The sequence below is a fragment of the Rissa tridactyla genome, chromosome Z, assembly GCF_028500815.1.
Source record: "Rissa tridactyla isolate bRisTri1 chromosome Z, bRisTri1.patW.cur.20221130, whole genome shotgun sequence".
In the NCBI taxonomy this organism is placed as follows: domain Eukaryota; kingdom Metazoa; phylum Chordata; class Aves; order Charadriiformes; family Laridae; genus Rissa; species Rissa tridactyla.
This window is the reverse complement of record NC_071497.1, coordinates 921949-949227: the sequence shown is the minus strand read 5'-3', so window position 1 is coordinate 949227 and position 27279 is coordinate 921949. Positions and strand designations below refer to the sequence as shown.

The 27279-nt window shown below is 56.9% G+C and overlaps 1 protein-coding gene across 1 annotated transcript; it reads left to right on the top strand.

Moving 5' to 3' along the window:
- The first annotated feature begins 259 nt into the window (after positions 1–259).
- On the top strand, positions 260–6211 carry LOC128902513 (maternal embryonic leucine zipper kinase-like). Its single transcript, XM_054185669.1, has 7 exons — positions 260–396; positions 688–773; positions 1239–1355; positions 1840–1983; positions 3563–3631; positions 4771–4863; positions 6026–6211. The coding sequence occupies exons 1-7, from the start codon at positions 333–335 to the stop codon at positions 6209–6211; spliced, it is 759 nt and encodes a 252-aa protein (XP_054041644.1). The 5' UTR covers positions 260–332.
- Positions 6212–27279: the final 21068 nt, after the last annotated feature.

Sequence of the window (27279 nt, the reverse complement as noted above, 5' to 3'; positions counted from 1 at the left end):
GCACCGGTGTCCACCATGTCTTTATGCTTTTGTGGCTCTAATACGCGAGGACATCGAATCCATAGAGCCCAATAAACTCGGTTATCCCTCTCCTCCTCCTGGCTGGAGGCAGGGCACCTCTAATGTTGAGGGCTGCCCCGTCTGGTGAATTTCCCGCTGGGGGTGTAGCGCTTGGTCATCAGCGCAGGTCGCCCCCCGCCCCGGCCCACGCTGGGCTGCAGTAAATGTGTTTTCTGTTCCAGAGTCTGCTCAGCGTGGAGAAGCCCAAAGGCCGGCTGCAGTTTCTCCTCGCAGGGGCTGAGAAGAATTGCCAGGTCCCCGTTCCTCTCAGAATGGCTTTAGGTGATTATGAGGAAATTCTCAAGTGCTACGAATTACGTGAAACGATTGGAACAGGTAGGCCTGATCCGTGGGCACAACCCGATGCGCGCGCCCTGTCTGACCGCTCTCGTGCTTCCCTAAGCACACGTTAACTGTTGCTGTCGAAGGCACGGGGCACGTTTCTGTTGTGTATTTTGCGTGGCAGAGCTCTGGCAGTGTCACTGAAAGTTGGCGTCAGTGATCGCTTCTTGCTGTAGTGAAGACGCTGCCTGCGGTGTGTGTGACACATCCGCTGCCCCTGTGAGATTATAGGCAAGAAAACGTGTCCTCACGCTGAGCTTTCAACGTCTCTTTTTCCAATCCTAGGTGGGTTTGCAAAGGTGAAACTCGCACGCCATCTCCTCACTGGTGAGAAGGTTGCCATAAAAATCATGGACAAACTTGCTCTGGGGGTAAGCCATGAGATACTTACAAGTTGGTGGGACCTTCCGCTGCCCTTGCGGAGTTCTTGAGAACACAGGGGTGCGACGTGTCAAAAGGCAGCCTGCCTGCCCTTTGGGCTATTGGTGGATGCTGTAGTCTTGAAAGAATATTAATCTCGTGGCCTCTTGTGGGGAGGGCGACATTCTCTGGCTGTAAAATTGAGGAAGTTACAGATTATTACAGTAATTTGAACAGAACGCTGGTGAGAATACTAGCTGTTTTTCGGCTGCCCCTCTGGGTTCGGCTGATCAATGTGCCGGAATTGTAGGAGAGTAACGGCAGAGCTGCTGCTGGGTTGAATTTGGGCACTTGAATTGGGTGCTGTCGTCTTCGCGCTGTGGAACTTTGTATTGCACGGTAGTCTGGTGCTTACTGTGATGGACAAGCCTTCCCAGTAGCTGGCAATTTCATGGCTTGCTGTTGTGGTCTCTTAGGATGACTTGCCTCGTGTTAAAATAGAAATTGATGCCATGAAGAATTTAAGGCACCAGCATATTTGCCAGTTGTATCACGTGATAGAGACATCTGAGAAAATGTTCATGGTCCTAGAGGTAAGCAACGGTGTTTCTCCTGTGGCAAAGGTTCCTGGTTTTCGCTGTAGCAGTAGCTGATAACAGAGTTCAAACGAAACAATTCTTAGGAAGTTACCTGAATGATGTGCATGTTCTCTCTTCCTGTAAAAGCCGCTCTTTGCTGTTGACAAGAAGTGAAATAACTGTAATTGCTACCTTGTGCTTCAGTTATTTTAAAAGAGCACCAGGAGGGTACGTAGGGCCCTGGAACTCTGGCGTGGTTGTCACCTCCTGGGCAGTTTGTATGGCTGTGCCATTAGTGTGATGTATCTGTCGCAGCGCATCAGGCAATAGTCAGGCTCCTCGGCTGCTCTGGTCTGCTGCGATGCCGGCTGAGGGCACGTTTGGGGGACACCTGGGTGCTACCGTGATAACGCAGAGGGATGGAAGAGCGTCGTCGCACTGCTGTTTGGATTTCCTTACTGTATTCTCAAGGTATTCTCTTTTTCCTGTCTTTGTGCAGTACTGTCCTGGAGGAGAGCTCTTTGATTACATCATTTCTAAGGATCGCCTTTCAGAAGAGGAAGCTCGTGTGTTTTTTCGGCAGATTGTTTCGGCGATTGCTTATGTTCACAGCCAGGGATATGCCCACAGGGACCTCAAACCAGTAAGCCTGAAGAGTAGCTAGATTTGCATGAGTGATAACGAACCCTCGCTTTCATTTCTCCATTAGGAGCTGGAGTAAGTTATGCCTTCTCTGTTCTCTGGTGCTTAGAGCTCTTTATCTAGCATCTTCTGAAAGAGCATTGTTTCAGCTTGCTACTGTGTTCCTCAGCTGAGCTGGATGTGTCTGTATCTGAGGAAGGAGCTTCCCTCGGCTTCCTCTGAAAGGGAAGCAGAACAACATGCTTCAGCTGTGAGTGGAGCGGAGAGAGGAATCTGACTTGGAATGTTACTTAGACGTTTTTGTTCTCCCCTTCGTTGCAGCTTGTACCTGTAGAGAGACTTTATGGTGCCACTCTGTTGTGCAAACCGCTGTATGTGCATGCCCAAAGGAAAAAGTGACACGGATAGTTTAAACAAGCGGTGGTTAGACAGAAGGTGCAGGGGGAGCTGCAGGCGACTGGACCCATCCTGTGGCTTTGCTGTCATTGCAGGGTTTAGGGCATCATCATCCCTAAGCATCAGTGTAGGTAATGGAAGACCTGAGTCCCTTTCTCCTTGACGGGGTTAGAAATTTGCATTTTTACAGATGCTGGCATCTCTGAGAAAAGCAACTGTTTTAGCGCACAAGCATTTTCCTAGAGAGCTCCTGAAATCTTTGCCTCCGAAGAACTTCTCCCCAAACAAAGCATCGTATGTACCTTTGTGAAGGAGCTGGCTTTGCAGTTGGCGAGCGGACGGATTCATAGGCTTGTGTGATAACTTGGGTGGGAAGTGGCTTCTAGAGGCTTCTGTTGGAACCTTCCGCTCAAAGCAGTGTCTGACCAAGCTTCTTGGGCCTTATCCGTGTCACATCTTCGACCTCTCCCAAGGATGAGGCAGCACGATCTCTCTGGGCAATCTGTTGAGCCCTTCACTGTCCTTATGAGGAGAAAGGCATTTCCTTAGTTCCAGTCTGAACCTCTCTCCATGCCTGTTGTCTGTCAATTCTCCCACCGTGCGCTGCTGTGAAGAGGCGAGTTCTGTCTTCCTGCCCTCCGGGGAGGTATTAAAAGGCTGCCACGACATCTCCGCTGAAGCTTGCTCGTCTACAGGCTGAAGGAACACCTTTCCCCCAGCCTCTCGTTGAGCAAGCGCTCCAGCCCCCTGAGCACACTGCTGGCAATCCCCAGAGCTTACTTCAGTTGTATGGCCTTCCTGCGCGGGGGGCAGAAGCTGGTTGCGCTGTTGTCGCTGTGCTGAACGGAGGACTGGAGTGACTCCGCCAGCCGACTCGCTGTGCTCCTTTGAACACAGTCCGTGACATTGCCGACTGCCTTTTCTGCCAGAGCAGGCTGCTGCCTCACATCCAGGTTGCTGTCTATCAGCCCTGCCCCACCCCCCAGACCCTTCTCAGCAGGTAGGAACTGGGATTCCCCATCTGGAATACGGGGTATGTTTGGTAACAACCGATCAAAATCTCCAGAGGAGCGATTTAGGTAAATTCTAGCTGCTAACAACACGAAGCAATAAGGTGAAAGAAAACGTGCTCCCTTGGATACTTAGGTTATAGAAGCATTCGTTACCGCTTTCTCTGTTACCAGGAAAATCTGCTGATTGACAAGGAGCATAATTTGAAGCTGATAGACTTCGGACTTTGTGCCAAGCCAAAGGTAAGAGTATCAGTTGCTCTCACAGAGTAGAGCTAAATTAGCTGCTGCACGCACATAAAAACCACGCGTTTGACTTCAGAGGGCAATGCAGAGACTCGCCCAAAGATCCTAAATTCAAGCTGTTTGCGTAGTTGTCGTCCGGTCACTAATTACGGGGTAGGGCGCTAGCTGCGTGAGAGAGCAGTTAACTGCGTGTTACGACCAAACTGTTAGATAATTTTCTCCTCTTACATTTCCCGTTTTATCATAAGTTAAGGCAGAGATCATCTTGTGCGTATCGCACTGCTGTGCCCTGCAAAGACCTATAATATAAAGCTGATGTTGGCATGCATTTCTCTGTAATGAGTTTCAACGGTGTATGTCTTTTTCAAAAGATATGTGTGTACATGGAGATGTGGATCGAGTCAAATAGTTTATTCCAGTTACACTTACAAATCCTCTGGTTCCACGTGCTTGTGCTGAGTAGTTTCCCGAGTTTAAAATCGGTTTCTAGGGGGCCTTTCTATTTGTCAGCTTAACGTGCAAGCTGGGTGCTGTTAAGCAATGGTTTAGTGGCAAGAAGGTCTTACAGATCCAAAGACAGTTGCTTGTCCTCAGATCGTGTTACTTAACTCAAGTTAGTCTTGATTCCCTGCAAGATGCTCTGTTAGACCGCCGTCTCGGTGGTCTCATGTCATCTTATTCTGACTTGCTTGGAACACAGCCCAGGCAAAGTAATAATGTGGTTTTGACAAGGAAGTCATCTTAGTTGTTCTTCGTGAAGTTATTGTCTTAAATATTGGTATAAATAACCAGCTGGCCTCATGCCCAGTAGCTCTTGGATCACTTCTTCCCAAGTTCCATCTCTCTTCTCTCCGCAGTTGCAAAGGAAAGTATTCTTACCAGAGGAGGAGCTGCGGAAAAGGCTGCTAGGATAATAGGTGAATGAGCAGCTTGGGATCTGAATGATTATAGGGTCCTCGTGCTCTTAGACAACTTTGCTATTGAAGCGTATATTGCACCAAAGCGAACATCAGGTGGATGCAGATGCATGGCAGAGGAAGATGAAGCCTCTGAGGCCTCTAATATGGCATGGGTGGAAGACTTATGCTGTGTTAAAGCCGATGCTTCTGTATGATGGCTTTTCTGCGTTCTTCTAGGGTGGCCTTGACAACCGTCTGAACACGTCCTGCGGAAGCCCAGCTTATGCAGCACCGGAGCTGATCCAGGGCAAAGCCTATATTGGCTCAGAGGTATGGAGCACCGGTTTGGGTTAGGGGGGTTCCGCCACCTCCCCCTGCCGGGTATTTAAGTATTTAAAGGTGGTGAAGTTCAGTTGTGCTCACTTTCTTTCTCAACTACTACTGGATAACATTGCCCGGATCGTTTTCGGAAGCTGTGTGTCTGGCCTCAACAGTCACAGCCTGGAACAGCACGTAGTGCTTTTGGCCGCAGGTCGTGTCACTGGCTGGTTTGTCTCTGACTAGTCCTTCGCTATCGCCATTTGTTGCTCTGTATTTTAGTGCCCTACAAAACAGTAACTTAAATGCCTTCCTTCTGCTGCACGTTCTGTGGAGCAGTGATTTATTCTCTTAATTATCCAGCTCTTGTGGCCAAGTTTTATGCAGTTTCAGTATTTTGTGTGCTTTACCAGGTCTGTCTTTGGCTTGAAATTCGTGTATGGAAACTTGCTCTCTTCATACTGTGCAGCGTAATAAAATTTGAGAGAGAAAAACCGTGGAGTTTATCCAGCTTTGATTCCATGTCTAGAACGTGGTACTCGCCTTTGTTCATCTATCCAAACTGTTGTCGTTGCAATCCCTTCAAACTTCCTAAATTGTTGGGCCGTGGGATGGAGTCGGTCTTTTTTCCTTTTGCATACTTTTGCACCACTGTCCTCAGCCTCTCACTCCTGCTTTCTTTCTTGTTTTGCGTGAAGTCTGGTGCTTTGCGAGCCTCCTTACCTATGGTCTAAGTGGGGATTACAGTATGAGGCGGTATGAGGCATGTGGACCTTGTCGTGCCTCTACGAGCAGAGAAGAAGCAGCAGGGCTTTCAGGTTGATGGCACCTGTGCTGGCGGCGGCTGTCATCCGTAATACGTTACCATAGGAAATCCCGTGCGATTCCTAGTTGGATTTCATTTTTGCCAGCAAAATCCTTGTAGATTGAAGGTAATGCAGCAATTTAGTGACCTGAGGGGAGGATACTTGTTTTACTGGTGCTCTAGCTTGAGTGAATGGAAAATGGAGTTTGGGTTGCGCGCTCGCACTTGGAATGTAAGCATTCTGTCCAGAATTAAGGAGCCTACTTCACATGAGCTGTATGTGGGCTTTGCCAAAGGGGGACAATATTACCTGTCTACCCTGTTTTGGATAGATCATGTTCGCAACTTCCACTTGCGTTTATTTTGTAGGCGGATATTTGGAGCATGGGAGTCCTGCTGTATGCTCTGCTGTGTGGCTTTCTCCCCTTTGATGATAACAGCCTCATGGCAGTCTACAGGAAGATCACGGTAGGTATTGGTGCTGGAATACGCTGGGAACAGACATTGCTAAGCATTACAAGAGGTCTTTGCTTTCCTGATGGCAGAACCTGTTGAGCTGTGCCTCGTGCGAAAAGGCATAGCTGCTGCATTTTGTTACACTGTGCTACTTTTCCTATCAATATTTTGTGCGTTTGTTTCTGTCTTCAGTTGTCCTTTGCAGTACTCTAGCTGGGTCCTGTAAGAAGGTAGGAAACTGAATTTCAGGAGAAGCATTGTCTTGCTGGTGGGCTGGATTTTTGTGTCTGAGCCTTGATCTGGCTTCTCCCTTTATTGTATGGAATAGAATTGCAACTATGTAATTTGATTTGCCAAAAATAATGTTCTTGCACGTCAGCTATTCTCATCACAGAATCCCAGATTAGCAGGGGTTGGCAGGGACCTCTGGAGATCATCCCATCCACCCCCCTGCCAGAGCAGGGTCACCCCGAGCAGGTGGCACAGGAACGTGTCCAGGCGGGTTTGGAATGTCTCCAGAGACGGAGACTCCACCACCTCTCTGGGCAGCCTGTGCCAGGGCTCTGCCACCCTCAAAGTAAGGAGGTTCCTCTTCATGTTGAGGTGGAACTTCCCATGGTCAAGTTTGTGCCCGTTACCCCTTGTCCTGTCCCGGGGCACCTCTGAAAAAAGCCTGGCCCCATCCTCCTGGGGACTTTTGTGACTGGCCTAGGCTAGGAGGAGAGGGATAACCGAGTTTATTGGGCTCTGTGGATTCGATATCCTCGCGTATTAGAGCCACAAAAGCATAAAGACATGGTGGACACCGGTGCGCAGTGTACCCTGTTGCCATTGAATCATAAAGGAACAAAATCTGTTGCTGTTTCTGGTGTGACAGGTCTCAAGAACTGACTGCAAGTGAGCCGGCCTGGGAATAAATGGCAGATGCACCCCGTTGTGACTGGCCCAGGCGCTCCGCGCATCCTTGGCGTAAACTATCTCTGGCGTAAACTATCTCAAGAGAGGGTATTTCAAAGACCCAAAAGTGTATGGGTGGGCTTTTGGTATGGCAGCTGGAGGGACTGAGGACATGACACAGCTGCCTGCCTTATCTGGTCTTTCAGCTGACCCTTCTGTGGCGGGACTGCTGAAGGTTAAAGAACAGGTTAAAGGTTAAAGAAGGTTAAAGAACACCCAATGGCTGCTGCCAGGGTGATACCCTCGCTGGTGATACAGTAGCCTTGAACAGCACAAAAGGCTGGGGTGGAAAGCCCCTCAGGCCTCACTGATACCCGGTTGAAAAGAACATCTGGTTCCCTCCTTACTGGAATAATGTAGCTAAGTTTGAAACGCTTTGTAAGCGGATGGGTTAGACGTCTGCTGGGTTTAGTTGGATACAAGGAAGTCTTGAGACGTTGTATCCTTGAGGAGAGTAGATGGGAGAGATGCTAGAATAAGCTAGTTTGGTGAGAACTGGAGTTGCAAACTAAGCCAAAAGACGAACGGAGTGTGCGCGGGTGCAACTGTACCCGAGTTCAACCAGCAGACACGGTGAGGAAGACTATTGACGACCACCAGAGGACCCTGGAAGACCACCAACGGACACGGATGCGCATGCATCAGGGACATTTACATATTAATGAGTTGTAGGTGCTAATAGGAGTATGTTAGTCATTTCTGGGAAATGTAATTAATGTGTATATTCTGATTGCTTGTAGCCTTTGTAGTTGAGCAACTCGGCGCGCACTCTAGGCGGAGCGATCCCCTGTGCGCCCAGCGCTGCAATAAAGAATGCCTGCTTTGACACTCCAAAACCGAGTCTTAGAGAGTCCTTAATCACCGGCTCATGGTATCAGGGGTGCATCAGCGACAGTATCGCACCAGCCGAGAGTCCCCGATTCCCATCCGGAACCTGGTTCGTCGGCTGGAGACCCAAGGCGTGATCAGCAAGCCTTCCACCTGGAGAGGCATCCAGTACACCTGGAACTGACTGCCCCAGGGGTGCAAACACAGCCCTGCTGTTAGCAAAGCACATCCCTGAAATGTTATTAGTAGCTAGGGTTGGAAGGCCTTATGGGAGTTCTCACAAATAATGAAGATTCTATCCCCGACTTTATCAGGCATGAGCTAATTAAAAGAACTCCTCATCAAGGGAGGCAAGTCGTGCATCATTCTCCAGGAAGCACGTGGAGCGTAAGAACCTTGAGGATGGTACTAATCTACGTGTTTTGAGACGTTTAGCCGACTTGTCAGGAAAGTGAAAATTCTTAGTGTCCCAAGCTGAACTACCTTCATTAGAATACTAAAAATCACGCCCATAGGTCAAGACAACCCTTGCCCAGGTGAAGACCCTTCCCTTGAGCATGTGTGGTAGCTGTAACTTGACGGTGTAACTGTATGTGAGTTACTAACCAATCAAATAGGGGTGGGAGGTACTAACGTTATAGCGATGTTGTAAAACGTGTATAAAAATCACACGGAGAGTTCTGATGGCTGTGCATGACAGGAGGAGGTATCCCCCATGCACCCGGTGCTGTAAATAAACTAACGTCGGCTTTCTAAACCCCAGAGCTGGTTTAGAGAGCGATAATTTCGTTATGGATGTAGATAACCCACTATTTGCCATGGCCCGATCCAGACGGCACTGGGGAAGGGGGGAGCTGCAGAACACTGGCAGTACGTCGATGACATCATTGTGTGGGGTAATACAGCAGAAGAGGTTTTTAAGAAAGGTAAGAAGGTAGTCAAGATTATTTTGAAAGCAAGTTTTGCTACACAAAGAGCCTGAAGTAGCCAGTTCTTAGGAATCGGGTGGCAGGATGGGTGTCGCCAGATCCCAAGGGATGCGATTAACAAAATAACATCTATGTCCCCACCTACGAACAAAAAGGAAGCACAAGCCTTTTTAGGTGTGGTGGGTTTCTGGAGAATGCACATGCCAGGTTGTAGTCAGATTGTGAAACCTCTCTGTGAAGCGACTCGAAAGAAAAAGGAGTTTACGTGGGCTCCTGAGCAACGACAGGCCTTGGAGGCAAATTCAACAAGAGACTGTGCGTGCAGTAGCCCTTGGAGCACTCCAAACAGGATGGGATGTTAAAAATGTGCTCTGTACAACAGCCAGGAACAATGGCCCTGCCTGCAGCCTCTGGCAGAAAGCACCAGGGGAGACTGGAGGTCGACCCCTAGGATTCTGGAGTCGGGGATGCAGAGGATCCGAGGCCAACCGTACCCCAACTGAGGAAGAAGTCTTGGCGGCATATGAAGGAGTTGGAGCTGCTTGAGGGGTAACTGGTACCGCTCCTCCTGGTGCCCCGATGATCAGTGCTGGGCTGGATGTTCAAGGCTAAAGCTCCTTCTGCTCGTCAGGCCGCTGATGCTACCTGGAGTAAGTGGGTTGCCTTAATCGCTCAGCGAGCTTGAATAGGAAACCCAAATCGCCCAGGAATCGTAGAAGTGATCACAAACTGTCCCGAAGGCAGAGACTTTGGAATGCCACCAGAGGAGGTGGTGACCCGTGCTGAGGAAGCCCCACCGTACAATGCGCTCTCAGCTAATGAGAAGGCAAGTACGCCTTGTTCACTGATGGGTCTTGTGTATTGTAGGAAAGCATCGAAGGTGGAAAGCTGCTGTGCGGAGTCCTACACGACAAGTCGCAGGAGCTGCTGAAGGACAAGGTGAATGGAGTCAATTTGCAGAGGTAAAAGCCGTCCAGCTGGCCTTAGACATTGCTGAACGAGAAAAGTGGCCGACACTCTATCTCTATGCCGACCCATAGATGGTGGCCAGTGCTCTGTGGGGACGGCTGAAACAGTGGAAGCAGAGCAACTGGCGGCGCAGAGGTAAACCCCTCTGGGCTGCTGAAGTATGGCAAGATATTGCTGACCAGCTGGGGAAACTAGTGGTGAAGGTACGTCATGTAGATGCCCATGTACCCATGAGGCGAGCCACTGAAGAACATCGAAATAATCAGCAAGTGGATCAGGCTGCTAAGATTTTCCAGACACGTTTGGACTGGGAACGTAAAGGTGAACTGTTTTTAGCTCGGTGGGCCCACGACACTTCAGGTCACCAAGGGATGCAACATACAAATGGGCTCGTGACCGAGGGGTGGATTTAACCACGGATGCTATCGCGCAGGTTACCCCTGACTGCGAAACATGCGCTGACATCAAGCAAGCTAAACGGTTGAAGCCTTGGGGGTGTGGGGGATGATGGGTGAAATATAAATACGGGGAGGCCTGGCAAATAGACTACATCACACTCCCTCAGACCCGTCAGGGTAAGCGTTACGTGCTTCCAATGGTGGAAGCAAGCACCAGATGGTTGGAAAGCTACGCCGTACGCCACGCCACTGCCCGCGATACCATCCTGGGCCTTGAAAGGCAAGTCTCGTGGCGACATGGTGCTCCAGAAGGAACCGAGTCAGCCAATGGGACTCATTTCAAACACAGTCTTATAAGTACTTGGGCCAAAGAACGTGGCGTTGAGTGGGTATGTCATATCCCCTGTCACGCACCAGCTTCCAGGGAAGTTGAGCGATACGATGGATTGTTAAAAACTACCTGAATGCAATGGGTGGTGGATCCTTTAAAAATTGGGACAAGCCTTTAGCACAAGCCACCTGGTTAGTTAACACCAGGGGATCCATCAATCGAGCTGCTCCAGCTCAATCAGGCCTTTTACGTATAGTAGAAGGGGATAAAGTCCCTGTGGTGCGTGAAAGGAATACGTTAGGGAAAACTGTTTGGGTTTTTCCTGCCTCAGGCCAAGGCAAACCCGTTTGTGGGACTCTTTTTGCTCAAGGACCTGGTTGCACTTGGTGGGTGATGCTGAAGAACGGAGAGGATCAATGTGTACCCCAAGGAAATTTGACCCCGGGTGGGAATACTTAATTCTGAATCGCATGATATTGTCATATGACACTAACGGTGTTCTATCAGTGTTTTTCAGGGTAACGTAGTAGTAATGAACCTGAACCAACTTCATCAAGTGTCATCCAGCAAAACTCTTTGAGATGGACATGCTACCCAGGGGCATGGCCCACAATGAATTTCATTCATCTTTCCTACCCTGAGAGTCTACTATGGTAGACGAAACGCTACAGTTATGAACTAAATGGACTCAGTGAACTTTTCTGTATAAAGTCAAGATATAACTGAGTAACCTCCGTCTGTCTGTCTGTCTATCGATCGATCTACGCGTGCGTGTAGGTTTGATAGATAAACGTATCAGTGATCTGAGCACGACGCAAATGGTATGGAATAAGGAGTGGAATGTCCTGGTTTGAGGTAAAACCAAACCAACTGTGCGTTCAGTCATTTTACTTCTGAGCTAGGCCTCTTCTCACTCTGAAATTAACAGCACGTTGTGCCGAAAACGGTTCGTTCTCGGCGCGATAAGACCAACGTTTGCAGCTTGTGCCGAGGAGCGGCACGCAGGGAGGCTCTTGCTTATACTTACTGCCGTAACACCCAAGCTCAGCTCATTTCGTTATTTGCCCCGTTGGAGGGTGGGAGGCGGAAAAGCGCAGAGGGGTCCCACCTGCGGGGAGGGGAGGAGCGGACGGGACAGGGGACCCCAAACTGGCCAACAGGGTATTCCAGCCCACCTGTCCCATGCTCAGTATGAAAGCTGAGGGATCAAAGGGTCAGCTCGCTCTCTTCAATGGGCAGCGTCCCAGCAGGGCCCTGTCTGTTCGTCGGCCTGGGATCCCCACCCGCGTGCTCCCGGCTCCGGCTCTGGAATCCAGCTCCCACCCGTCTCCGAGTCCAGTCTGGGACTTCCCCAGTGCCTGCCGGTGACGGCATCCTGGGAGCTTGGTACGGCTTTGTATATGCTGTATCTATTTCATTATTTCCTTTTTATTTTATTATTAATATCACATTAAAGTGGTTTACTTTCTTCTAAACTCGTAAGTCTCTTTATGTCTCCTCCTCCTCTCCCTGTGCAAGACGTGGGGGGAGAGCATCTGTCGCCGGCCATCGGCCAATGTGGCCAAAACTGTGAGAGTTACCGACACCATTCCCATCCCAAACCCAAAGCACAGCGCTGCGCCAGCTGCCGCAAGAAGGTCGATTCCATCCCAAACGAAACCAGCACCCAGTAACTCGGGATATCAATAATAATAATCAGTAATTTTAATATCAGTAAACATCTAGGTATGCTCGGGTTCCTCAGGCAGTCTCGGACCTGATCCTCCCCAACGATGGGAAGGATTCATGCTCCTGGCAGAGGTCTGGACGTATTTCTGCAGGTGGGTGGTGGCAGGATGCCCTTTGACCACACAGCCGGGTTTCAGGCCTCAGGCCAAAGGGGCCGCAGAGTACTGCCTGCGGCAGGGGACGTGCGCAGAGGGACCGCAGGCTGCGGCCAGAGCCAGCGGTGGGCTGACTCCCCTGGGAGAGCCCAGGTCCCAGCGGGGGGCAGGATGGGCTGCCCCTCCCGGCAGGGGTGGCGGGTCACAATGGGCCCTTGGTGACCTACCCTTGTGACAGCTGGTGATGTCCAGCAGCATGCGTATGGCAGCGCCACAGTGTCCTGGACACTCGTGAAGAGTGGACATGGGTGATCCGGCACGTGCGAGAGTCCCTGTGCGCAGAACGCGTGTTTCCCTGCGACCCCTGCCACGTTCCCCCCCCAGGGCCAGGGTGTCCCGCAGCAGGTAGGAGTGCGGCTCTGGGCCGGGCCAGGGCCACAGGGACCCCAGGGCACCCGGGCCCAGCAGGCCCTTCCGCAGGGGCTGGGGGCAGGAGAGCCGGCGCCAGGGCCGGCTGGGCGAGGGGGGACTGCCCGCTGGAAAACGGCGTCCTGCAGGAGTTCCCCCCAGCCCTGCCCAGCCCCTGCCACCCACCACCTCCCTGCTCGGGCCAGGCCGCACCGCGCTGGGGCCGCTCGCCGTGGGCAGCCCCCTCCCCACCCTCAGCCCTCTCCTCTGTCCCGCAGGACGGCGAGCGGTTGCCCTCGGAGCAGCCCTGCACCTGAGGCGGCAGAGGACCAAAGGGCCGGGGTGGCCGCCGAGGACCATCAGCGGCCAGAAAGCCCCAGGCAACGCCGGGTGCAGAGCGAGGACTTGGGCTGCGCCAGCCTCCTCATGCTCCAAGCGGAGGAGGAGAAGAGCCCCGGCATCCCCGCCATGAGTGAGTAGCGAGAGGACCCCAGGGGACCACCTCCAGCCTCGGGGCAGAGAGCAGGGCAGGGAGAGGCCGCTGGGCCGGCGGGAGGCAGCGGTGCTGCCGGGCTGGGGCCTTTCCCGCCCTGCTGCCAGCACCATCCCGGGGCAGACGGGGCATCAGCACCCCGGGCCAGGGCTCGCTGGGAGCAGGGCAGCGGGCGCAGGGCTGGAGAGGGGGCCCCTCTCTTCCCTCTGCCTCCTGCCGTGGCTACAGCTCTCCCCGCGCTTGTTCCTCATCAGGTGGAGCTGCTTCTGCCGCCAGCTGCTGGCTGAAGGGCGAGGAGAAGGAAGCCCACACCTACGTCTTGGCCTTCCTCGACGGCACCCAAAGGGTAACGGCAGCCTTTGCCAGGCAGGCTCTGCCCGCAGCTGCCGGCCGCGTGCTGCCGTGCCTGCTGCCTGCGCGCGGGCCCTAGGGGGACTGCTGGCTGTGCAGGGCTGCTCCCCCCCCGGCCCCCTGCGCCATCGCTGCACCCCTCGAGGCCCCGCTCCTGCTGGCCCTGCTCTGGCCCTCATCCTCCCTCTCTGTCTCTCTGCTCCCTGGCTGTCAGGAAGAGGCCTCCAAGGTGAGGTTCCTGGTCTCCATCCGCATGCTCTGCACAGCCTGGCTGCAGGGCAGGTACCGGCCCAACCTCAGATCAGTGCATGAGCTGGTGGAGAAAATGGAGGTGAGGGCACCCAGCGGGGCCGAGGGAGGGGGCAGCGCTGGCTGAGCGCTGGCTGAGCGCCAGCCCAGCGGTAAAGACAGCACACGTGCCCTTGGGCACAGGGGAGGGCGAGACGGGCCTCCCTGGGCACAGCCCTGCCTGCCACGGGGCCAGTGCCATGCGAAGGGCTGCCCTGGGGGCCAGTGCCCGCCCTGCAGACTGGTGCTGGCCGCTGGCAGCCCTGCTGCTCCATCCTGCCCGTGCTCTCCCTCTCCAGGCCCTTTGGAAAAAGGAGTCTCCTCACAGCACGGATGCCGTGATGTGGCAGGAAGCCATGCTTGCCATCGCCGCAATGAGGTACCTGCCCCAGACCCTGACCTGGCCAGGGCCCCCCACGGCGTGGGCCTGCTGGCAGCAGGCATCTCCCATCCCGGCAAGACCCTGGCACCACTGCCTTTGGGCCTCTGCTCTCCCTCACGCTTGGCCCCCCATGGGTGCGCCAGATGGGAGGGCAGAGGCTGCCCGGGGGCTCCCCGCTACCTCTTAGCTCTTCCCCAGAAGGGAGAGGCAGGAGGCGGAAAGGGGCTCGGGCTCCCCCGGCCAGGACCGCCCTCTGTCCCTGCCTCAGCGGCACCGGGGAAGGAGGACGTGCCTCCAGGCATCCCTTCCCCACCTCGTACGGGTACCACCCTGGGGACTGCCAGCCCCGACGCCTGCGACCACCTTCCCGACGTGGAAACCCCGGCATCCAACCGGCACCTTCTCTCCTTGCAGCGAAGACACTGAGGGCCTGGTGCACGAGAACTTCTGCCCCTGCATCCGTGACATCTGCTGTCTTGACCCAGCAGAGAACGGGGACGGCCAAGGCGCTTCCCTGGATGCTGCGGTAAGCCCGGGTTTGAGCTACGGGGAGATCCTGCCACTCAGTCCCCGCACACCTTTTCCTAGCCGCCTCTGGCTGCAGGAAGACAACAGGGGAAGAAGGAAGAGCAGGGAGAGCCTGAGGCCTCTCCCGGGCGCAGCGGGCAGCTGAAGCCCGCCTCGGGTGGAAGGCGTTCAAGCCAGCTCCCTGCAAGGAAGAAGGGCCAGGGCAAGCGTGCCACCTGCTCTGTCCTCTTGCAGATCCTGAAGACTCTGAACGGAGTGCTGGAGGTGGTGATGTCTGGTGCTTCGCCGAGTTCCACCCTGTTGAGATTGGAGATGATCTTGCAGGTGAGGCATTTGCCAAGAGCGGGGCTCTCGGGGTCCCTTCCTTGCCCTACCCGAAAGAGAGGTGGCCTTCTGGAGTGTGCACGGCCCAGCCTGGAACCGGAGCAGTAGAAGGAGTCCCAGCATCCTTCCCCGCTCCCCTGCTCTGGCAGCTGGCGCTGCTGAGCCACTGCCCTTGCCGCCCGCCCCGTGCCTGCTCTCCTCCCCAGAGGGCAGCAGGGCAGAGAGCTGCTGGGACGTGGCCTGGTGCGAGGGGAGTCCAGCCCTGAAGCTGCGGGGGCAGAGGTGCTGGCACCTGCCTGGGGCAGGCCCCCCTGGGGGTTCCTGTCCTCCCGCAGAGGGGACACGTGGCCATCTCTGGAGGGGCGTGTGGGAAGGGGCAGAGGTGGTTGGGAGGGTGGGATCCGGCTACCTCCCTGACTGCCGCAGGTCACCAGCTGTTGGCAATGGTCCCCGAGGCTGTGAGGTGGCCGGACCCTGATCCAGGCTTCCCCCTGTGCAGGGGAAGCCTCAGCAGCACATGGTGTTAACCCAGCAGGCGCGCGGCAGAGCCACCGCTCTGGCTCGTTTCCCAAGGATGACCGTCCGCTTTTGCCTTCCCAGGTCCTGATGCCCCTCATGACATCCCCGGAGGTGGCTAGGCGCCAGAGGGCTGTGCGGAGGATTGTCAACCTCACCCAGTTCCTGACACTCTCTTGCATGCGGGAGGTAAGGGGCCTGCAGTGCAGGCGACCTCTCGGCACCCCTCACCGCGTCCTGCTGCCCCAGCGTAGCCGGTAGCGCTGGGCTCCCCGCAAGGGAAGCCTGGCCTGAGGGCAGGGTATTTGGCAATGCTCAGCCCTGCGCCAGCATCTTTGCCCTTCCCTCTGGGAGCTGCTCCCTCCCGTGCCTTTTTTCCGGGAGCCAGCTCCGTCCCAGGGCGCAGAAGCGTTTTGCAGGCCCGGCCCTGGCAGCCCTCCCTGCCTCCCTGCCTCCCCTGGGCTTCTGCCCAGCACGCTGCTCGCCCTGAGACGGCTGCCGCAGGCTGGGTCTCCACGGGGCACAGCACAGGGCAGAGCCCTCCAAAGCTCTGGCTACTGCTCCGTCCTCTCTCCCACAGGACTTGCCCTGCGGAGACAGAAGGAGGTCCTTCTTCCATAGGAAGCCTCTGCCATTCCTGGGGCAGCTGATGGGGCTCCTCACCCTGTGCTGCGCTGAGGAGGACCAGGAGATCAGCGATGGGGCTGCGCAGGCGCTGCGTGCCTTCCACAGGTTCTTCCTGCTGCGAAATGGTAAGAGAGGCCGGGGCGGGCTGGGGCCTCCCAGCCACAAGGACCCAGGCATGGCGCCACACTGCCTCGGCGCACCCCCTCTGCTAGAGGAAGGGGCAGCGAACTCCTGCGAGGCTGGAGCAGGGCAGCAGCTGGGGGCCTGTCCCGAGAACCCTTGGGCTGGAGAGCCTGTGGCAGCGGCACGCCCGGCCTTCTCTCCTCCTCCCGAGCAGAACACCAGACCCCACGCTCCTGCCCTTCTGCAGCCTAAGAGGTGGTTTCCCCTCCTCCCCTGCCACCCCGGCACACCTCCGGCTCCCCACAGAATGGAGAGCCAGGCACAGAGCTCTCCTTCAGGCCCTCGCCTGCTGTCCCCAGCTCTGCCTTGTTCTGGCCACTCATGCTCTGTTTTGCCTCCTTCCCAGCCTACCAGGCAGGAAACCTGAGCCAGAACCTGGTGCTACACGTGGAGCAGGCAACTGATGTCGCCCGCTGGGCCCCGGAGCACGTTGCCAAGGTGGTAACAAGCTCCTTCCTTGCTGGGGGTCTTGGCTGTGGGGCTGGCGGGAGGCTTGGGATGAACCCGTGCATCAGCCGCGGCGAGGGATGGCACGGCCTCCTGCCCATCAGGCTGCAGGGAGCCACCACCTCTCCGCAGGGAGCAGTCCAAGGCTTTAGCCCAGCGTCAGTGCCGCAGCTCTGGCCATTCTGGCCACCGGCGAGCTCTGGTTGCTGGCAGAGCCCACGGTCCCTGCCGCCAGGGCAGTCGGTGTGACGCCTTTCCCCTCCCTCTCTCCCTCAGCTACTTCGGAGACGCTTCCTCCCATCTGAGAAGAGCGACTTTGTCCTCACCATCTTGAAAAACATGGCGGACCCCAGGGTCTCTGACACCCTGCTGGTTGCCAGGTTTCTGGAGCTGGTCTTGAGAGGCTCGTGTTTGGATCTACTCGGGGTAGGCAGTGTGCAGCCGGGTTGCCCTGTGCGCGTGCCCTGCGGGGGCCGTTCCTTCCGCCCCGAGGCCAGGGCTTGCCGTGCCTGACAGGCGTCCCTTGAGGCCAGCAAAGGGTGGCGGGAGGGAAGCAGGTCTTGGTGGCAGTGGGGGCCATGGCTGTGCTCCAGCCCGCTGTCTCCGGCAGGTGGACGACCTTGTGGAGATCATCTATAGGCACCTGGTCTGCGTCAGCAGGCTGCTGCTCCAGGAGATCTTGACGTTCACCCTTCTCCGGCTGGCCGACATCGACAGTTATGAGGTGGTCACTGGCCTGCTGAGGGTTTCCTGGCCCTGTGACAAGTACGTGGCCCATCAGCCTCGGGGGCAGCTCAGGACCTCTGGGGCCTGCCCAGGCAGAAGGGGTGGTGGCCAAGGTGGCTCCGCTGACAGTGTGCTCTGGCTCTGCAGCACTGCCAGGGCCATGTGGAGCACGCTGGCCCATGAGCCCAGCCTCGTGGCCGACCTGCTGAGGGTGCTGATAGAGGTCAGTCACCAATGCAGCAGGCAGTACAGCATCGGGCGACACTACAGCTGCCAAGAACTCCTGGCCGTGAGTGTCTGGACGAGGCTTGCCCCGTCCCACCCAGGGCTGCACGCCCCTCTCCAGCCCCTCCGGCCCACTCCACCCGCCCCCAAACCCGGCCCTCTCCAGGGCGTCTGGCCCAGGGCCCTCGGGCCACAGCCGGGCAGGGCAGCGCGTGCCGCTCGGCCCCGTGGTGCGCCGGCAGGCCGCCTGTCCCGGCCCTGCTGCCCGGACACCTCTGCAGTGAGAGCCGTCCCGGGCTGTTTCTGCAGGTGGCCAGTGCCATGCGCGAGATCTTCCTGGTGCCCGACAGCCAACGCCACGTGCGGCTACTTTTTGAGGAGCTCTTCATGGCAGTGCTCTTCCAGATCTCCTGCAGCCTGAACAGCTCACGGAAGGGCTGCTGCTGCATTGTCAGTGGGAGCGGGACACATCCTTCAGTGCTCAGGTGCTCCGGCACTCCTCCGGTGCCCCGACCCTGTCCCTGGTCTCTCCCCGGGCCCAGAGCCGGGACGGGGCTCCACGTGTGACCGCGCTTTGCTCTGCCCGCAGGAGCGCAGTGAGCACCATGCAAGCGCTCTTCCAGTGCCTGGGCGGTGCCTCCCTGGTTGAAGTCATCGGGAGTCAGGGGGCCTGGGACATGCTCGAGAGTGCTGAGACCTACCACAGCGGTGTCGCCATGCTGACGAGGTGAGAGCCTGCTCAGCCGCCCTTGCCTGCCCGGGCGTTTCTCCCCTGGTTGGGAAGGGCCGCCTGCACGATCCCCGTCCTCATGGGCAGTGGGACGCCCACCTCTCAGCGCGGTCCCAGAGAGGTTGCCCTGCCCAGCTCGGTGCCACCAATGCCTTCTTCCCCGGGCCAGGGTGCTGCGGCATCAAGTACCGGACTGCTGCGCCACCTTGTCTGAGCAGGCGGTCAAAGGCCTCCTCCAGAGACGGGCCGTGCAGGACGTCGGCGCCATGGTGGTCTTCGTGGAGGTGGGCCTGCTGGCACGCGCTGCCTCTCTGAGGGCAGGCGGGGGGAAGGCAGGCTGCCTGCGTGCGGCAGAGGGCAGAGGGGAGGCGGCCAGGGCCCTCTGCGGACCCTGCTGCCTCCCGCCTGGGCTGTGTCCGGCCCTGGCGCCTTGCCCCGAGCCGTCCGGGAGCTCTGCTGGCTGTGCCGGGCTCTCACTCTGCTGCCGATTGCCTTTCAGCTCCTGGAGTACACCGACTTTGAGCACGTCAATGCCCGGGTCCTGTCCCTCCTCCAGGCCCACCTGAGCAGCGAGGAGGTGCTGCTGCGCAGGCTGGCAGTCAGCAGCCTCGTCACGCTGTCCGGGAGACCCAAGAAGGTGGGCAGGGGCCGCCGGGCACAGTGCGGGTGTCCGCCTGGGGCTGGGCTGCAGGCGCGGTGCGCGCAGCGGCTTGCTCGGGCTTTGCCAGGAATCGGGAGCGGCGGGAGCGCTGCCCGCTGTCCCTGCTGCCCCGTTCAGCGGCCCGTGAGCGCTTCAGGCCAGGCCCTGGGCTGCTCCGCACACGCAGAGACCTCCGCCCGACTGGCCCCGCACCCTCCACACGCAGCGTGGGTCGGCCGGTGCGGTCCTCGATTGCGTCACACAACACAACCACAGAATCACCGAATGATAGGGGTTGGAAGGGACCTCTGGAGACCACGTAGGCCAACCCCCCTGCCAGAGCAGGTTCGCCTAGAGTGAAACGGTGTGTTTCTCGTAGGCAGCGACACTGCAAGGCCTCCTGCCAGAGGTCACACAGCGACTGCAGGACGGTGACAGCGACATCACGACAGGGGCTCTGACTGTCCTCGGCAACATGCTCCGCGTGCTGGACAGGCAGACGGCTGGCCCCATCGCTCTGCAGCTGCTCAGGACGCTCCCGCCCCTCTTTGAAAACGTAAGGCGGCGGGAGAGCGGAGGCTTGGATAGCATGCCCGGGGGCGCACGTGTGCCTGGCCCGGGGTGGCGCGTCCCTCTGCGCGCGTGCCCACTGGCCCGAGAGGTGTTCTCCTCACTGCAGAGGGAGAGCCACAAGCATTCGTCTCCTCACCGTGGGCTTGGAGGAGCGGGACTGAGGTCCTCCCCTCTTCCTTCTCTCCTCCTAGGAGTCCAGCGACGTGCGAGAGCACTCCATCCTCCTCTGCAGAGATGCGATGGGGGTGGCAGTCAGCAGCCACAAAAAGCAGACGAGGAAGGACGTGGGGAGGAGCCTGATGATGCCCCTGTTCTTCCACCTGCACGACAGGGACCAGAGCGTGGCTCAGGTGGGGATTTCTAAGCCCTTTGAACGTGCCGCACCTGGGGCCCTGAGGAGGGCTCCGACCCATCCCCGCCTGCAGCCGCAGAGCTGGCAGCAGCTGAGGAGGTGGGCAGGGACGTGTCCTACCCCTGCCCTGCTCGGTCCAGCGGAGCAGAGCAGCAGTGCGCGGCCACGAAGACCGAAGCACTGGAGCCCCCCTGGGCTTCCCAGGGGCGCCTGCAGGTGTCTGAGGCCAGGCCTTGGACCCCCAACCCTTGCCACCCCCCTGTCCTGCCCAGGGACCCCCTGGCAGTCCTGTCCCCTGGGCGGCAGGGCCATCTCCCACTCTCTGCTGCTCTGCAGGCCTCTCGGGAAGCCCTGCTCGGAGCGGCCAAGCTCCTGAAGCGCAGGCAGCTCAGGAAGCTGCTGGAGACGGAGCAGCCATGGAGGCTCGGCGAGTGCCTGGTAAGGGCGGCCTCGAAGCCCCACAGCCAGACTGGAGAAGCCCCTCTCCCCCCACGCGTTGGAGCTCCCAGCTGGGCCCCTGCCCGCTGCGGCGTCCTGGGCGCGCGAGCAGGGGAAGGCAGGGAAGGCCAGCCCCGGGCGCAGGGGGAGGCTCTGGGCCAACCCTGTCCCCTCCTGCTCTCTCCAGCTGGCGGAAAGCAGCCGCGGCGCGGGGGATTACCTGCGGCAGAGCCTGCCGTACCTGCGGAGCCCACAGCAGCCCTTGCGCGAGGCGGCCGTCAGATTCATCGGTGAGCCACAACCCCGCCGCGGGTCCCTCCCAGCCCCGTGGCAGCTGAGCCCCAGCCACGGCTGCTGCCGAATGCACCGGGCGCCTGCAGAGCCCCGACTGCCCCACGCGGGGCCGGGCGCCCACGGGGCTCCCTGCCGCCCTCTCCCACCCCTGCCCACGCAGGGGCAGCTGCTGGCAGCCTTGCGGGGTCCCTGGCCGCCGCCTTGGGCTTCACCCTCAGGGCACCGGCCTGGGCTCAGCCGGGCCCGAGGGCAGGCGGGCGCGTGGCCAGGCCCGTGGGGTCGGTGGGGGGCAGTTGGGCTGCTGGGGCGGGCAGGCCAGCGGGGTCTGTGACGGGCTGTGTGTGCCTAGGGTTCGCCGGGCGGCAGCTGAGGGATGGGCGCCAGGAGGAGCTCCAGGTCATCTGCGACGGTGAGCGAGGGCAGTGGGGTGTCTGCCGGGGCTGGCGGGGAGCAGGAGAGCCCCTGGTAGGGAGCTCCGGTCCCTGCCCCGGCCGGGGAGGGCTCTGCTCCCTGTGCGGGCAGAGCACAGAGACATTTCGGGGGCACGTGGGGCGCTGGTGGGAGCACCTTCTGGCGGATGCCAGCGCCTCTGGCTCCCTCCTGGCCGTGGGAAGAGCCGGGGGGCCAAGGGGGGCCCTGGCCGGAGGGGTCCAGAGGTCTCTGTGCACCTGGGCTCTGACCTCGGCTCTCTTCCTTTCCACCCCAGCCCTTGAAGGCGCGGTGAACGACGGCAGCGCTTTCGTGTCTTCCCTGGCGGCTCAAACCCTGATGATTATGAAGGCAGTCGTGAGAGAGCCTCCCTCCAGGTTCCGCCTGCAAGCGCCGTGCTCCTGGCTCCGGAGGGCGTGGAGGAGGAGGAGCACAGCCGGCCTGCCTGCGTCTCCCAGCCATTAATAAAAAGACTGTGGAATTTCATGTGGTGTTTGGGCTCTTCTTCCCCGTCCCGCACTGCCCTGCTGCCCCCCAGACACCCACGGGGACCTACTCTGCCGGGCCACCCCTGCACCGTGTGGAGCCCCAGCCCCCCCGAGAGCTGGAGGGGCCACGTCGGGGGTGTCCAGGTGTGGAATTGGCCGGAGTGTGCCGGAGCCCGTTGCTTCTCCACCACATGCTGAGCAGAGCGGCAGTTCCTGACCCAGGCACGCTCGGGGCGCCGGGAGGGGTGGAGAGTGGCCCCACCAGTGGTGGCAGCCCCACAGGAAGGCCAGAGGTGCTGGACGTGGCGACATCCACGTGTATGTGGGCTCGCGGGTCATGTCTCTATGGATTGGCCAAGCCTGAGATAGGAGGGTGTTAATTAAAGCTTCCGCGCTGCAGTGGAATTGCTTTCTCTGAATAGAGGAACAGAAGACAAGTAAGGCCTTGACGCGTTTTAGGTCTCCATGTTCTTGTCAAGGCTAGAGCAGCATGTCGTGGTTTCACCCCGGCCAGCGACCAGGACCACACAGCCGCTCACTCACTCCCCCCTGCTGGGGTGGGGCCCAGAATCCCAGAATCCCAGACTGGACGGGGTCAGCAGGGGCCTCTGGAGATCACCCAGTCCAATCACCTGCCAGAGCAGGGTCACCCACAGCAGGTGGCACAGGATGGCGTCTCCAGGCAGGTTTGGAGTGTCTCCGGAGCAGAGACTCCACACCTCTCTGGGCAGCCTGTGCCAGGGCTCTGCCACCCTCAAAGTAAGGAGGTTCCTCCTCATGTTGAGATGGAACTTCCCATGCTCAAGTCTGTGCCCGTTACCTCTTGTCCTGTCCCCGGGCACCACTGAGAAGAGCCTGGCCCCATCCTCCTGACACCCACCCTTTCAGTATTTGTAAGTGTTGATAAGGTCCCCCCTCAGCCGTCCTGTTTCCAGACTGAAGAGACCCAAATCCCTCAGCCTTTCCTCATCAGAGAGGTGTTCCAGTCCCCTCAGCATCTTGGTAGCCCTTTGCTGTCCCCTCTCCAGCACGTTGTTCTTGAACCAGGGAGCCCAGAACTGGACCCAGCACTCCAGGTGCAGCCTCCCCAGGGCAGAGCAGAGGGGGAGGATGACCTCCCTCCACCTGCTGGCCACGCTCTGCCCAACTCTCCAGCCTGGCCAGGTCTCTCTGGATGGCGGCACGGCCTTCCGGTGTGTCAGCCACCTCCCCCAGCTTTGTGTCACCAGCGAACCCGCTGAGGGTGCCCTCTGTCCCCTCCTCCAGGTTACTGATGAATGTATTGAAGTGACCCCTGGGGACCACCACTCGTCACTGACCTCCAACTAGACTCTGTGCCCCTAATCACAACCCTCTGAGCTCTGTCTTGCATTGCATCCAGATGCACGTTGCAATGCATCTGGATACACACGGGCTAAGAGATGGTTCCTCAATTAAAAAAAAAAAAAAAAGCCAGGGGGGTGTGTGTGTGTGTGTTAGAGCAAGAAGGGGCTGTGGTAGATGAGGAATAGAACTTGATTTCCCCGCAGTTGAGAAACTGAAGATGAAGCAGTAAAGGCAGAAACCAGAAACACAAATTGCTGCTTACAACAGGAAAAGAAAGGAATGCGCAAAATGACACTAATGAGGTACTTTATCTAGGCTCACGTCAACAAATTTTATTTATTATTAAATTACCTTTTCAGCTCTGAAAACATTTTAAAGCGAGCAACAGTCAACGATACCTGAAATAACAGCAGGAAATGTACGTGCGATGCACAGCCTGCTCAGAATCCCCGTTTCCTTCAATGAGCCCAGAGGCAAAAGGTGCTGGGTACATAAAGGGGTACCCTCTATATAAGGTGAGTGAGAGGAATGGTATTTTCTGTAGCATTGTGACACAGCTTTTTGCCCTCAACAGCAGAACTCGGCAGCGTTTCTGAGCTCTGATGAAGGAAGTTTCAACTGCTTGGGCAGGTCTAATTTCTAGCTGAGAGAAGAGCAAGCAAGGCACGGTCAAAAGTTCATGATGAGTTCCAGGTTATGCATTTTTCCCCCCCAAGTTTTTATCTCTGTAAAGTTTCTGTCTGCTTCAGCGTATTCGTGAGGAAACAGACAGCTCAGAGCTGCAGAGGAAACAAACACCGTGGAATCACGGCAAGGGCACAGTTGCAAGAGCAAAGAAATCAAGTGTATTTAAAGACACGTGGTAATTAGTTGAATATTTTTTCTTTTTAAAGTTTAGCACAGAAATAAGAGTTTCCTGCAGGTAAACAGAGAAGGCCATTCCCAACTTCCTGTTAAAAACAACCCTCCACCAGAAAACCACCCACCTCCAAGATTTCAGCTTCGCTTTCTTGACTAACTGTCCCTTCTGAGCACACAGTAGTAATAATTTCTCTCCTTAGAGCAACTGGCTTACGCTGCTTAGCATAGAATCATAGGATCACAGAATCTTCATGGTTGGAAAGGACCTTTGAGATCATCGAGTCCAACCATATACACAGAAAAAACCCCTACAGTCTCTGCCACTAGAGCATGCCCTGAAGTGCCACATCTGGTCGTTTCTTAAACACCTCTAGGGATGGTGACTCAACCCCCTCCCTGGGCAGGCTGTTCCAGTGCCTGACCACTCTTTCAGTAAAGTCATTCTTCCTAATCTCTAATCTAAACCTCCCCTGCCGCAGCTTCAGACCATTTCCTCTGGTCCTGTCGTTATTCACCTGGGAGAAGAGCCCAACCCCCACCTCTCTGCACCCTCCTTTCAGGGAGTTGTAGAGGGCAATGAGGTCTCCCCTCAGCCTCCTCTTCTCCAAGCTAAACATGCCCAGCTCCCTCAGCCTCTCCTCATATGCCCTGGTCTCCAGACCCCTCCCCAGCCTGGTCGCTCTCCTCTGGACACGCTCCAGCACCTCAATGTCCCTCTTGTACAGCAGGGCCCAGAACTGGACACAGCACTCGAGGTGAGGCCTCACCAGCGCCAAGTACAGAGGTACCATCGCTTCCCTGCTCCTGCTGGCCACGCTATTCCTGATACAAGCCAGAATGCTGTTGGCCTTCTTGGCCACCTGGGCACACTGCTGGCTCGTGTTAAGCTGGCTCCACCAGCACCCCCAGGTCCTTTTCTGCTGGGCAGCTTTCCAGCCACTCTGCCCCAAGCCTGTAGCGTTGCTTGGGGTTGTTGTGACCAAAATGCAGGACCCGGCACGTGGCCTTATTAAACCTCATACGGTTGGCCTTGGCCCATGGATCCAGCCTGTCCAGGTCCCTCTGTAGAGCCTTCCTACCCTCCAGCAGATCAACGCTCCCAGCTAGTTTGGTGTCATCTGCAAACTGACTGAGGGTGCACTCAATCCCCTCATCCAGATCATTGATAAAGATATTAAATAAAACCAGCCCCAAAACTGAGCCCTGAGGGACACCACTGGTGAGCGGCCGCTGAGAGGATTTCACCCCATTAATCCCAACTCTCTGGGCACGGCCATCCAGCCAGTTTTTAACCCAGCGAAGAGTACGCTTGTCTGTGCCATGATTCGCCAGCTTCTCCAGGAGAATGCTGTGGGGGACGGTGTCAAAGGCCTTACCAAAGTCCAGACAGACAACGTCCACAGCCTTCCCCGCATCCAGAAGGTGGGTCACATGGTCATAGGAAGAGATCAGGTTGGTTCAGCAGGACCTCCCTTTCCTAGAGCCATGCTGGCTGGCCCTGACCCCTTGGCTGCCCTGCACTTGCCGTGAGAGCTCACTCAAGATGATCCTCTCCATGATCTTCCCTGGTACTGAGGTCAGGCCGACAGGCCTGTAGTTCCCCGGATCCTCCTTCCGACCCTTCTTGTAGATGGGTGTCCCATTAGCCACCCTCCAGTCATCTGGTACCTCCCCTGTTGACCAAGACCGTTGATAACTGATGGAGAGGGGCTTGGTGAGCTCTCCCGCCAGCTCCCTGAGTACTCTTGGGTGAAGCCCATCCAGCCCCATCGACTTGTGTGCGTCTAGGTGCAGAAGCAGATCACTGACTGCTTCCTCCTGGATTATGGGTGGGCTGTTCTGCTCCCCATCCTTATCTCCCAGCTCAGGAGGCTGAGCACCCTGGGGATAGCTGGTCTGACTGTTGAAGACGGAGGCAAAGAAGCCATTAAGGATCTCAGCCTTCTCCTCGTCCTTGGTTGCAACTTCTCCCCCCCCCTCCCCGCATCCAGTAAGGAATGGAGATTCTCCCTGGCTTTCTTTTTGTTGATGTATTTATAAAAGCTTTTTTTGTTGTCCTTAATGGTAGTGGCCAAGTTGAGCTCCAGCTGGGCTTTTGCCTTCCTAATTTTCTCTCTGTATAACCTAATGAGATCTCCGTGGTCCTCCTGAGTTGCCTGTCCCTTCTTCCAAAGGTGGTAAACCCTCCTTTTATTCCTAAGTCCCAGCAGAAGTTCCTTATTCATCCAGGCTGGCCATTTTCCCCGCCCTTTAGACTTGCGACGCTTGGGGACAGCCTGCTCCTGGGCCTTTAAGATTTCCTTCTTGAAGAGCGTCCAGCCTTCCTGGACCCCTTTGCCCTTCAGGACAAAGTCCTGAGTCCCCCAGGGGACTCTCTCAACCAGTGTCCTGAACAAGTCAAAGTCCGCCCTCCGGAAGTCCAAGGTGGAGGTTTTGCTAACCCCCCTCCTTACATCGCTACGAATTGAAAACGTGACCATTTCATGATCACTAAACCCCAGACGACCTCCGACCACCACATCTCCCACTAGTCCTTCTCTCTTTGTGAGCAGTAGGTCTAGCGAGACACCTCCCCTGGGAGGCTCCCCTACCAGTTGTGTCAGGAAGTTCTCTTCCATGCACTCGAGGAACCTCCGAGCCTGCCTGCTCTCTGCTGTGTTGTATTTCCAGCAGATACCCGGCAGGTTGAGGTCCCCAACCAGAACAAGGGCTGGCGATGGCGAGACTTCAGCCAGCTGCTTACAGAAGACTTCATCTGTCTCCTCATGCTCGTTGGGTGGTCTGTAGCATACTCCCAGCACAACATCTCCCTTATTTGCCTTCCCCTTCGTCCTTACCCATAAACACTCGACTTTACCATCGCTGGAATCTAGCTCCATACAATCAAAACATTCCCTAATGCACAGAGCCACACCCCCGCCTCTCCCTCCTTGCCTGGCCCTTCTGAAGAGCTTATAGCCATCCATCGCAGCATTCCAGTCGTGACAGTCATCCCACCACGTTTCCGTGATGGCCGCTACCTCATAGCTGTCCTGCTGCACAACGGCTTCCAGCTCATCCCGTTTGTTGCCCATGCTGCGTGCATTCGTGTAGGCGCACTTGAGCTGGGCTACCGACTTCACCCCCACCCTTGGCCCTTTATCCCTAGGCTCGTTACTAGCGGGCCTGGTTTTATCCCCTTCCCCCTTCGTTTCTAGTTTAAAGCCCCGTCCATGAGCCTTGCTAACTCTCAGCCTAGTGCCCTTTTCCCCTTTCGGGATCGGCTTTTCCCATTCTTAGCGAGCAGGCCCGGCGTCCTGCAGA